Source organism: Odocoileus virginianus, chromosome 3 (assembly GCF_023699985.2).
Source record: "Odocoileus virginianus isolate 20LAN1187 ecotype Illinois chromosome 3, Ovbor_1.2, whole genome shotgun sequence".
Classification (NCBI taxonomy): domain Eukaryota; kingdom Metazoa; phylum Chordata; class Mammalia; order Artiodactyla; family Cervidae; genus Odocoileus; species Odocoileus virginianus.
The window spans coordinates 50,125,562-50,139,377 of record NC_069676.1 but is presented as its reverse complement, the minus strand read 5'-3'; the positions used below and the strand labels follow the sequence as shown (position 1 = coordinate 50,139,377).

The 13,816-nt window shown below is 42.0% G+C and overlaps 1 protein-coding gene across 2 annotated transcripts in view; it reads left to right on the top strand.

Annotated features, from left to right (window-relative positions):
• FGF1 (fibroblast growth factor 1) overlaps positions 1-12,409 on the top strand; it is a 123,063-nt gene extending 110,654 nt beyond the window's left edge. For both annotated transcript variants that reach the window (XM_070465567.1, XM_070465566.1), the window contains one exon: positions 11,498-12,409. In XM_070465567.1, the coding sequence (XP_070321668.1) occupies positions 11,498-11,562 (65 nt within the window). In that variant the 3' untranslated portion in view covers positions 11,563-12,409. The remainder of the gene's footprint in view (positions 1-11,497) is intronic.
• Positions 12,410-13,816: the final 1,407 nt, after the last annotated feature.

The following is a 13,816-nucleotide window of genomic DNA, read 5'->3' as shown; positions in this document are numbered from 1 at the left end:
CAATTTTCTTGAAGAGATCTCTAGCCTTTCCCATTCTATTATTTTCCTCTATTTCTTTGCATTGTTCACTTAAGAAGGCTTTCTTATCACTCCTTGCTATTCTTGGAACTCTGCATTAGGCTGGGTATATCTTTCCCTTTCTCCTTTGCCTTTCACTTCTCTTCTTTTCTCAGTTATTTTTAAGGTCTCCTCAGACAACCAATTTGTCATCCTGCATTTCTTTCTTTGGGATGGTTTTGGTCGCCATCTCCTGTACAATGTTACAAACCTCCAGCCACAGTTCTTCAGGCACTCTGTCTATCAGATCTAGTCCCTTGAATCTATTTACCACCTCTACTGTATAATTATAAGGGATTTGATTCAGGTCATACCTGAATGGCCTAGTGGTTTTCCCTACTTTCTTCAATTTAAGCCTGAATTTTGCAGTAAGGAGTTCATGATCTGAGCCACAGTCCACTCCAGGTCTTCTTTTTGCTGCCTGTATAGAGTTTCTCCATCTTCAGCTGCAAAGAATATAATTAATCTGATTTCTATATTGACCATTTGGTGATGTCCATGTGTAGAGTCATCTCTTGGGTGGTTGGAGGAGGGTGTTTGCTATGACCAGTGTGTTCTCCTGACAATACTGTTAGCCTTTGCCCTCCTTCATTTTGTACTCCAAGGCCAAACTTGCCTGTTACTCCAGGTATCTCTTGATTTCCTACTTTTGATTTCCAATACCCTATGATGAAAGGATCTCTTTTTTTGATGTTAGTTCTAGAAGGTCTTATAGGTCTTCACAGAACTGGTGAACTTCAGCTTCTTTGACATTAGAACCTGGTTGGGGCATAGACTTGAATTACTGTGATGTCGAATGATTTGCCTTGGAAATGAACTGAGATCATTCTGTCATTTTTGAGATTGTACCCAAGTATTGCATTATGGACTCTTTTGTTGACTATGAGGGCTACTCCATTCATTCTAAAGGATTCTTGCCCACAGTAGTAGATATAATGGTCATCTGAATTAAATTCACCCATTCTCATCCATTTTAGTTCATTGATTCCTAAAATGTCAATGTTCACTCTTGTCATCTCCTGTTTGACCACTTCCAAATTACCTTGATTCATGTACCTAACATACCAGGTTCCTATGCAATATTGTTCTTTACAGCACTGAACTTTACTTTTACCACCAGATACATCCACAACCGAACATCATTTCCTCTTTGGCCCAGCCTTTTCATTATTTTTGTCCTTATTTCACTCCTTCCCAGTAGCATATTGGACACCTACCAACCTGGGGGGCTCATCTTCTGATATCTTTTTGCCTTTTCATACTTTTAATTGGGTTCTCAAGGCAAGAATACTGGAGTGGTTTGCCATTTCCTACTTCAGTGGACCACTTTTTGTCAGAATTCTTCACCATGACCTGTCTGGGGTGGCCCTGCATAACTAACTTAGCTGACACTAATTCTTCATCGTAGCATGCAAAATTATGCTACTATTGGAAAGCTAACCAGCTTGCACTTGGCAAAGATATAGTAACTTGAAAAAAATTTTAAGGATATACTTACAATTTTCAGTCAATGGAAAGAAGAGCATCTCTTGCATCTTCCATAACCTTGATGTGGAGTTAGAGGTCTGCCCACCAGATTTTTCTGAAATTAACACATTAAAAAAATCTCCTTAAATAAACTCCTAAGTCCGTATAGTCAAAACTATGATTTTTCAGTAGTCATGTAGGGACGTGAGAGCTGGCCCACAAAGAAGGCTGAGTGTCAAAGAACTGATGCTTTTGAACTGTGGTGTTGGAGAAGACTCTTAAGAGTCCCTTGGACTGCAAGGAGATCAAACCAGTCAATCCTAAAGGGAAGTAACCCTGAATTTTCATTAAAAAGACTGATGCTAAATCTGAAGCTCCAATACTTTGGCCACCTGACGCAAAGAGCTGACTCATTAGAAAAGACCCTGATGCTGGGAAAGATTGAGGGCAGGAGGAGAAGGGGGTGACAGAGGGTGAGATGGGTTGTATGGTATCATCAACTCAATGGACATGAGTTTGAGCAAACTCCAGGAGATGATGAAGGACAGGGAAGTCAGGCTTGCTGCAGTCCATGGGGTCGTAAAGAATCAGACATGACTGAGAGACTGAACAACAAAATCTTATGACTTCTTATTTTTAGGAGGAGGGACACTGCTTCCTAGACATTGTGACAGAATCAGATCACACACACACACACCCTCACGCATATGTTTGCATGCTCACATGTGCACATGTAACTATAAAAAAAGGTTGGGTGCTGTTTGCTCATTCTTTGAGTTATATATCATGATCAATCCCTCCTTTTCCTTCTAAAGTTGCCTAAAGCAGTAGTTTTGTACTTTTTGGAGCTTAAGCAACCATAAGAACTACATTTTCTATCCCATTTTCTAACATAGTACATATATTGCTTTTAGCATTCACATACTTGAAACAAAAAAATGTAAAACATTACATATATGAAATGCACACTGAGACTTTTCTATTACACTCCCCTAAAATATGCTGGTCAAATGTCAATTAAATGGGGTCACAACATTCAGGGTCACAACCACAGATTAAAAAACACTGGCTTAATGCAACCAATCTCCTTCCCAAAGATGACTGGACCCTACTAGCCTCGTGTATTTTGACTTTAGTTTTTCAAAGACATGGTATGCTCTTCGCTCGATGACATAAATCAAAGCAAGATCCTCCATACCCACCTCCTAGAGTAATGGAAATAAAAACAAAAGTAAACAAGTGGGACCTGATTAAACTTAAAAGCTGTTGCACAGCAAAGGAAACTAAAAACAAGGTGAAAAGACAACCCTCAGAATGGGAGAAAATAATAGCAGATTAAACAACTGACAAAGGATTCATTTCCAAAATATACAAGCAGCTCATACAACTCAATATCAGAAAAACAAACAACCCAATCAAAAAGTGGGGAAAAGACCTAAACAGACATTTCTCCAAAGAAGACATACAGATGACTAACAAACACATGAAAAGATGCTCAACATCACTCATTATTAGAGAAATGCAAATCAAAATGACAATGAGAGATCACTGCATACCAGTCAGAATAGCCATCACCAAAAAGTCTATAAACAATAAATGCTGGAGAGGGTGTGGAGAAAAGGGAGTGCTCTTGCACTGTTGGTGGAAATACAAATTGATACAGCCACTATGGAAGATGATATGGAGATTTCTTTAAAAACTAGGAATAAAACCACCATATGACCCAGCAATCCCACTTCTAGGCATACATCCTGAAGAAACCAAAGCTGAAAAAGACATGCATCCCATTGTTCACAGCAGCACTATTTACAATAGCTAGACCATGGAAGCAACCCAGATGTCCATCAGCATTCATTTAGATGAATGGATAAAGAAGCTGTGGTACACATACACAATGGAATATTACGCAGCCATAAAAGGAACACATTTGAGTCAGTTCTAATGAGGTGGATGAACCTAGAACAGTGAAGTTAGTCAGAAAGATAAACATAGTATACTAACACATATATACAGAATCTAGAAAGATGGCACCTGCAGGGCAGCAATGGAGAAACAGACAAAGGAAACAGACTTATGGACATGGGGAGAGGGGAGGAGAGGGTGAGCTGTATGGAGAGAGTAACATGGAAACTCACATTACCATATGTAAAACAGATAGCCAAAGGGAATTTGCTGTTTGTCTCGGGATACTCAAACAGAGGCTCTGTATCAACCGAGATGGGTGGGATGGGGAGGGAGATGGAGGAAGGCTCAAGAGGGAGGAGATATATGTATACTTATGGCTGATTCATGCTGATGTTTCATAGAAAACGAAATTCTATAAAGCAATTGTCCTTCAATTAAAATATATACATATTTATAAAAAGACATGGTTTGCTCTTGAATAAACAATACAAAGGGACATCCTGGTACCCAGGAACCATCTGTTTTAAGGGCGTAATGAATTTTTTTAGCTGGTTTGCTACTAATCATGCAAAACAAATGCAGTGATACAGATCCCATGGGCACCCAGTGCTGCCTCCAATGCTGGTCTCAGCAGATTTCTGCTCTCAGAGCTACAGAGACTCTGACCCTCTCCCCTCCTGTGTAGGCTGGTGGGCGATAGTCCATGGGGTCACAAAGATTTGGACGAGACTTAGTGACTAAACAACAACAACCTCCTCCTATGGAAATCTCATGACTTTGGGGTTTGAGGTCATGCCCTCCCTAACTCCCACTGTCTTCACTTCATGCCTCACTCTTGACCCCACAATTCCTATTTCATAACCATTTCTGAATAAGACATGAAAAGTGGACTAAGTGAGGAAAAGGCTAGAAACCCAGGACCTCTAAGCATCCTCCCCAGTGCCCATCACTTTCTAGAAATGATGTTGTTATCTACTTAAAAAAAAAAAAGTATATACCATTCATGACTCAGTCATAAGATAAACATCACTACTACTGGACTACATCTTATTCAGAGATTCAAAAATTCCCATCCTTGCTGAACCAACCAGAAAGTGTAACCCTATGCTCTAAATATTTGAGGGGTTTAGGGTGGTTGATAATTGACCTCTTATGGATGCTTCTTATGGGTGAACTGGACTGCAAAGAGAAAAATATAAATGAGGTCACCTTCCATACTTCGGGCAGGACAGTGATGTCCTGTCTGCCCCGTGGTGAAGAGAGGAGGGAAATCCCAAACCTTAATTGCTTTTGGGTTGTCAGGATATTAACAAGCATGGTAAAAGTGACACCTAAACAAAGATGTGCCCCTAACTGGACTTTTGCAAATTAAAAAAAAAAAATCTTTTCAGGAGCATTCGTGCAAAGTAAGAAGCCCAGCCAAGCAGTGGGATTTGTATGTTTTCCTTTTCACAATTACTAAGGATTTGTTTGACAAGTATTAAAGTTGAAATGATGGCTCATAAAAAGTGGCACACTCCCCCCCTTCCAACTTGGCTCCCTAGACCTCCTCTTCACCCCGAGAAAGACTCCCTTTGCCACTGTACATAAAATTAATCTAAAATCTAGGCAGACAACTGAGTGCTTAAGAAGTTGGGATCTGCCATCGGGTACTCTGGACCCCAATGATGCATCTAATACCCTCTCAAGTTACAAAGGAATGATACTAAGTGACTATTGGGATCTTTCTGTAACATGGTACTCACTCTGTGGTTGACATATTGACCATGACATACTACATTGTTAGCTTTCCACTCTAGCTATAAAATTAAAGAGAGAAACCAGGTCACACACAGCCTGAAGCTAGAGAGTGGATTTGCTTTATAAAATGCATATAACTGTAGAACTTTGTTTTGGTGTTTTGGGGTCTTCCAAGGAGTCTGAGAATATTTGTGATGTGGGGAGGAGGTATTTCCCAAATTGCTTCCTTCCTTCTTAGCTTCTGACTGTCACACAGGCTAAATTTATACACTCAGCAGCTAAACACTGGTGTCTATTTTATTACATAAACAAGCAAAACCTCACTGCGTCCTTGACGTGCTTTTCTATCAGCCTTAATGAAGGGTTGGGCATCACCTCTTTGGAACGGTATTCAATTTCAGGATTTAGTTCACTGGGCTGCAGTGTTTGGGGATGTAGCTGTAGGCAGGCAATTTGTACAAATCATAAAAACACACTTCATTGTCATTTCCACATTTCATGTTTTCCTGCCTCAGGAAAAACATTTTTAGTCTAACCTAGAGATACATAAGAGCAAGGCATTAGAGTACTTTACTGAACTTTCTTCTCCACAATATGTAATAGGAATGTTATCATATGCTCACACATTTTGTGTAGACACAGGACTGTTCATAGCCTGGGAATATCAACTGTGTTCAGAATTTAGTCATTTCCTATAGAAATGAAACTTGTACGTGGGTCAAAGAATCAACAGTTAGAATCTTAAATGAAACAACTGGCTAGTTCAAAATTGGGAAAGGAGTACGATTAAGCTGTATACTGTCTCCCTATTTACTTAACTTATTTGCAGAGCATACCATGTGAAATATGGGCTAGACGAATCACAAACTGGAATCAAGATTGCAGGTAGAAATAGCAGCAGCTTCAGATAAACAGATGATACCATTCTAATGGCAGAAAGTGAAGATGAACTAAAGAGGTGAAAGAGGACAGTGAAAAAGCTGGTTTAAAACTCAGCATTCAAAAAACTATAAAATCATAACATCTGGTCCCATCACTTCACGGCAAACAGAAGGGGAAACAGTGGAAGCAGTGACAGATTTTATTTTCCTGGGCTCCAAAATCACTGCTGACAGTGACTGCAGACATGAAAATAAAAGACGCTTGACCCTTAGAAGGAAAGCTGTCACATACCTGTTGTGTTAGTTGCTCAGTCGTGCCCGACTCTTTGCGATCCCGTGGACTGTACGGTCCACCAGGCTCGTCTATCCATGGGATTCTCCAGGCAGAATACTGAAATGGGTTGCCATGCCCTTCTCCAGGAGATCTTCCTGACCCAGGGATCAAACCCCAGCCTCTTGGGTCTCCAGCACTGGCAGGCGGGCTCTTTACCACTAACGCCACCACCCATCTAGATAGCATATTAAAAAGCAAAGACATCACTTTGCCAACATAGGTCCACATAGTCAAAGTTATGCTTTTTTCCAGTAGTCATGTACGGATGTGAGAGTTAAACCATAAGGAAGGCTGAGCGCTGAAGAACTGATGGTTTTGAACTGTGGTGTTGGAGAAGACTCTTAAGAGTCCCTCAGACAGCAAGAAGATCAAGTAAGTCAATTCTAAAGGAAATCAAACCTGAATATTCATTAAAAAGACTGATGCTGAAGCTCCAGTATTTTTGCCACATTATTCTAAGAGCCAACTCATTGGAAAAGACCTTGATGCTGGGAAAGATTGAGGGCAAGAGGAGAAGAGGGCAACAGAGGATGAGATGGTTGGATGGCATCATCGACTCAATGGACATGAGTTTGAGCAAACTGAGAGACAGTGAAGGACAGTAAAGCCTGAAGTGCTGCAGTCCATGGGTTTGCAAAGAGTCAGACACGACTTAGCAACTGAACAACATAGAAGTGAATGGTAAAATCTATGACATTCTCAAAATAAGAATATCTACATTAGGATCCCCAAATCACCTGGGAAATTGTGCTTGTTTTCGAACTGACCAGATTATTTCTGATAATACAGGATAAAAACCCAATCCAGGGTGGCAGTGCAGAGAGGAAAAATGAGGGAGAAATTGGTTTATCTTTGGGGCTATCAGAACATGTCACATCATATTTAATTGGTATGAAGAAGAGAGATAGTTTTTATATAACACTTGAAAATGTATAACTCCCAAGCAACTGAAACATCTGGGAAGAATTCGATGGGGCAACAGGCTAGTCAATCCAGTCCAGTCCACAAGATAAACAGCAGCAATAAGCTGAAAATGAAGCATCTTTCCTCAATTTTCTCACTAGTTCACCCATTATCTACTGAGCGTTTGGGACTAGGTTAGTCAACATCTGATAAGAAGACAGAAACCACACCAATAATTTAAATAGGAAAATATCAATGGAAAGAATTTTTAGCTAGTAAAAAGGGACTGACTACAAAGAGGGGTAAAGTGACCTCTGAAGATAACTGAACAGCAGATGTAGGGAGCAGTTACAACCCCCAAGATTGAGGAAAGTATTCAAGGAAAGAACAAATAAGCAAGAAGCCCTTCTCTGGAGGATGACACTCAGACTTCATGGGCAAAGGTGTGGCTGGGGCACATGGGGACAGAGGCTCTCACCATGGTGCTTCACGGAGCTTCCCACAGGAGTATTGGCAAAACTCTGCAAGCAACTTACTGGGGTGCCAATGGCATTCACTGGAGCTTGTGCACCACTAGGTTTTCAGCAGGAAGCTGCCCACTGGCCACGGCCATAGGAGCAAGAAGAAAAGGACCCTAGAAAAAAGCCCCTTCCTCTCACAGCGGCCCTCCAGCGCCCTCTACTGACAAACCTTATGTGGCATCAGCTGGTGAAGGAGAAAAGATTACAGGGTCCAGCTCCAGCATGAAAAGAAAGCAGAGAAGAATGAAAATGGAGCAGATGCACTGGTAACTAACATAAACATGACTTAGATACTGTGCTAGACACAGTGTTAGAAGATGAACAAGTATGGTCCTCACCCTTAAAAAGCTTACAACAGCAATGAAGAAAGTCCTTATCTGAAAGCATCAAGTGTTTTGGCTTTGTCCCCTATAAAATGACATCTTTCTAAGCCCTCTAAGCTTCTCTGAAGCCCATCATGTATGTTCAAGGTCCTTTCTTTAGACATTGTTAAGTCAGTCACTAATTTAAGTCTACTCAAACCAATATAATATCCACATACAGAAGAAGGTAGCTCTGGCGTCAGACTGGCAGAGTTGGAATCCTGGCTTTTCCATCTACTGACTTGGTGACTTAGGGCAGGTTACTTAATCCTCTGCCCTCTGTTTCCTCCTCTGCAAAATGAGGATACAAAGAGTACCAACCTCACAGGTTTGTGGAGAGGATCCAATGAGATGGAGGCATGCAAGAATTTTTGACCCAGTATCTGGCATATGATAAGGATTAAATAAACATTTGCTATTATTTTTATAAAAATATAATTATACATACTATGTAATATGATAGAGCTTAAGGTGATCTTCTAGATTCTCCATTTAGGTTCCTAGTGATTGTTCTCATAAGCCCACATTTGGAGAGAGCTTACTTCATAGCAATTCATTTGAAAAAGACAGAAGAATCTCAATTGCCTCCAAGCTTCCTTCTATAAGGCACAGATGATGTTATGTAATTGTCCCACTGTAGTCTGGGCTGGTTAGGCCACATCTGGATTACTATATCTCATTTTAGATGCTACACATTAAATGAAGTTTTGCAAATGGAGGCTAAAAGATGAATAGCAAGGGGCCAGAAAAACATACACCAAAAAACAGCAGAAGAAACTAGGTGATTCAGTCAAGAGAAGATTTGACCTGAGATATCATAGACTTCCCTGGTGGCTAAAAGCATCTGCCTACAATGCAGGAGATGTGGGTTCAATCCCTGGGTTGGGAAGATCTCCTGGAGAAAGAAATGGCAACCCACTCCAGTATCCTTGCCTGGAAAATCCCATGGACAGAGAAACCTGGTAGGTTACAGTCCATTGGGTCACAAAGAGTCAGACATGACTGAGCGACTTCACTTTCACTTTTCATCATAGCTCTACTCAGATCATTCAAGGGTCATTTTCCTTTTCTTGCTCATAGTCAAAATGAGTACAGGTATTTGGAACTTGCTGAGAAAGTGGTTTCAGTATAAAGCAAAAACCATCTCTAACAACTATAGCAACTCCATGGTTGAGGCAAATCCACAGACAGTGGCTGCCATCTGCCACTCCTGGAGATTTTCACATGGATTCTAGATGGCCGTCTATGGTTGACTCTGTGAGGCATCCCTAAGGTCTCCCTTCAGAAATGATCCTCCCAGCTGCTGAGAGTGTCACCTGCAGGTGGCCCTGGGGAAGAGAGCTGCCTTGCTCAAGAGCATATCCCTCTGAGGCATTCTGTGAAGCTACCAGCTTTAGGCAGCTCTGAAGGATCGTTCCAGCTTCAGACCTTCTCATAAAGTCAGCTGAGGCCTCTATGCTGAGATGGCCTCAACCTCCCCTTCTGACCTGTCATGCTTCCTCTCCTCCCACAGGTGTTCATCCCAAGATCCTAATAAACTTTCTGCATGCTAATTTTCATCAGAGTCTGTTATCAGGGAAGCTTGTCTGTGACAGTACCTGCCCAGGATGCTAGAAAGCACCACTCTGAGCAGGATAACTGCAGGTCTCCTACATCCCCAAGACTCTACACAATCTTTTGGCATCCCAAGCTGAGTGTTCTAAGTATACAAAGTCCCAACTTGTGTCTACTGTGTGCATCCATATGGATGATCCTCAACACAAATCTTGGACTTCTTTCTAGTCATCTGACCTATGGCTCCCTGATGTGCCTGGGAGGGGCACACATTGAGTCATTAAATTGTTCATCTAGTCATGTACCGGGCTTTCTACAAATATTTATGAAGGCCAAAATACACACCAGGCCTAGTGGGTACAATGGTGCACAATGAGGCTCTCTTCTGCAGCCCACCTTCTAGTGACAGGAAACATATGAACATACTATTTCCCAAATTTCAGTTATTTGCATACTGCTTCCAAAATTTCTATCTCTATGCCCATTGCCTGATCATGGTACTTCTTTATTCATATGGCTTATGAAAGGTGGATTCACAGTCTTATCTATTTTAGGTCTACTGTAAGCAGAAATACTCACAAAGGGACAAGTTACTACTACATATATTTTTTTTCTAACATCTATTAAACACAAAACTTTAAAGGAAAAAAAAATGAACACTTGCATATCATCTTCCCCATATAACAATGCCATACCCTAGGAAACAATCTATACAAAGGACCATACAGGAGAACATAAAACTCCGACTGTGACAGGTACTTACAAGGGAGAAGTATTCAGTGTCCTCAAAATACATAACGGAGGATTTATCTCACTCATAAGTATCTCAGGGACTTCCCTGAGAAAGTGAGCTGTTACATGCAAGAAGAGTAAGACCTGACTAGCTAAAGAGGTGGAGTATGGGCTGTGAAGAACATTCCAGACGGGGGCATAGCATGTGCTAAGGCCCTGTGGCAGATGGGAGCACAATGCCAGTGAGGCCCAAGAGTGGAGAGCATGGGATGGGGAGCATGGTGCAAACCGAGGCCAGCCAGCAAGACAGAGGCCAGTGATGGAAGAGGGAATCAGGTGGATTCCACTGTCCAGCACATATAGATAACCAAGTGGACACTCTATCTACACGATAATTTTCTCTCCCCCTTCCCTTTCCCACACAATTGAATTAAATCACTTCTCTAGACCCTCTGCCAAAGAACACAAATAATCAGTATCAGCATGCATGTCCCTGGCCTGGGTTCAAATTTAGACTGTAAAATGTATTCCAGATTTAAAACTTTGGGGGTTGAGGTTATATTTGTTAAATATTTAGATCTTGCCCTGAGGCTTTTGTTCATTCCATCCAGCAGGTGAAGTACAGGAAAAGGATTTTTGTTCCCAACAAATCCTCTTACAGCTAAAAGGAAAAGCAAGGTTTGCCAGCACAGTCAAGGGTGAGAGATAAAACAAGGAAGCAGTGATTGTGTACTTGAGTCCATTCATATGGAAAACATGAACTAATTAGCGTCTTGGTGCTGTTGCTTCCAGAGATTCTGAATTTGACGTTTCTGTCCAAGTTTGGGTAGCTACGCTATTAATCAGTCCAAAAACAAATGAAGCAGCTTAAAAAGAATCACACAACCAAAAACCACATCCTTCACAAGACAGAAAAACAGAATGATAACTTGGAAACTTTTCAGGGATGGTGCCAGTCTCAGGGTTGGGGGGAGGTTGGCTGTCTGATGGAGATGTCTTAATTTGGGTATGAAGATAGATAACAAAAATGTGTTTTCACAGATCTAACAAGAAAAATCCGATGGACCACATTACCCTGCAGTAACTGGCTTCTTAAAGACCTATGATCAAATAGCAACCCTACAGAAAGAAAATAGAAATCAAAGAGACAGAGAGAAGAGACAGAATAGATTATTTTCGGTCTCCAGATTCTGTAAGAACGTGACTGATTATGATAAGCATTCAGAATTGATCTCCCTCCTTTCTCTAGAAAGCACGGAGACCTGCCTTGCTGACAACCAAGACAGTTCTCGCTGCTATGGAGAGGGAACTGTAGCAGATACCGGAGAAAGAAAAGAGAAGGGGGTCCAATGAGGAATCTACTGCCTGGCTGGGGAACGTGGTGTATAAACAAGTCACTGGAAGGTCACACGGGACAGCACTGAAAGAAATGTGTACAGGGGGCCACAGAAGCCCGGGCAGGAGGAGAGGCTCTTCCCAAAGGAGATGGAGAAAGCTTACCAGAGGAGGTGCTGTGGAAGAGATGAGCAGGTGTCTACCAGGCGGGAAAGTGGGAAAGGAAAGGAAGACCATGGAGTCTCACCTCGTTCTTGGATCAGGCTGTGGAGAGTCAGCCTGTAACAAGTCACACAAAGGCAAAGGCAGCCCTGAAAAGCCTGCAGGGAGAAGGATATACTATCTCTCGGAAGTCTTTGGCACGGGTTTAGGCAGCTATGTCATAGGAATGTTGTGAATAAGTAAGCACTCTAGTCACACTCACTGACAAAGCGCCCCCAGGACAATGTGGGTAACAGTAGAGTCATGCCTCACCCTTTCTCCCCTGGGAGCACACATGCATGGGGCAGACAGGCAAGCAGATCACCCACGCTATTTATCTTTCTCCTTCTCTCTCTCTCCCCACCCCCAAATCTCTCTCTCCTGAGTGAGTAAAGTTGATTTCCTCTAAGTAAACTATGCCTGTGTCATGTCACTTTCCTGCCAAACATAGGATATCAGCTTGGTATTACCAAACTCTGCTATTAATAATGTGACTTCCCTAAGCCTAGGTTTCTACATCCCTAATACAAGGAGAACATAAAAGCTTTCTTTATAAAGTTAAGGATTAAAGAACTCATCTGTGCATACTACATAGGGCTCTGCTTGGTACAGAGTAGGTAGCTAACAGCTGTGCACTGAAATTATTATTACTCCAATCAGAGAAGACAGCATGTGTTCAGACACAGAAGTGCAAAGGAGAATGGTATATTGAAAGGGTGGTGTACAGCAAGACTAACAAGAGGTAAGGCTATAAGGTAGGCTCTAGAGAATTTGTAAAAGTTCTTCATTGCAGGACTAAGTTCAGTCTCCACCTGCGGGCAAGAAGGAAGCATCAGAGTCTTTAAGCAGTTAAGCCATAACTCTACATTTAAACTGAGATAGCTCTGGCTATAACATGGAAGAGAAGATGGGAAAAGAAGCCAGGAAGCTACTATAAGAGCTTGGCTTTGAGATAATGAGAACCAGAATTGATGGTGATGGTGGTAGTGATGATGATCCACTGTCAGTGTGGGTTCCACCAAGGTTGGGAGCAGATCCCAAGAAGCACAAGTAAGGGAAGGAAAGTAAAAAGAGGAATGGGAGGAAGGTCAACAAAGGCACATCACTGATCACATCACTGCTGTGGAATAGAGGGTGGGGTGGGGGTGGGGGGCTCGGTTTCCCTGGGAGCCTCTCAAGGATTACGGAGAAGACACCTCAGAACTGCACCAATAAAGAAAGTGGGTACTTTCCTTCTCTGGTTGTGAGCTTCCACTAGAGGTATAATCCCAGCATTTCTGGGCTTCTCTGCCTCTCAGCTGAGCAAAGTCACATAACACCCAAGGAAATTCTCAGACAGAGAAAAAGAGGGAGGCAGGCCTTGAGGTGAGAAGCTGTCAGCTTGAAAGGGGACTGTCCACCAGGACTGCATGTGAGCTCAGAAGCGGCTGAAGGGATATGCAGTAGGGCATGATGATGACAGTAGTTACAGCAGATAAACCTATGAGTGCTTACTGTGGGCCAGGCATGGTACTAAGCATTTCATTTAAATGCATTATCACAGTCTTTCCTTACAACCCCTAGAATGTGATAATGCTATTAGTGTCCCCATTTTATAGATGGGGACACTGAAACACTAAGAGGTTATGACATGTTCAAAGTCAAACAGCTAGTAAGATATGAGCTAATGCAGCCCGACTTCAAAGCCTACACCTTCAATCTCCATGATATGCTGCCTAGAGATGACGGCAATGAGCTGGGAAGAGGTGAATTCAAGAATGATTTAGGACAGTGCGGTACTGTCCAGTATGTTAGCTGCTAGCCATATAAGGAGAAGGGGCCAAC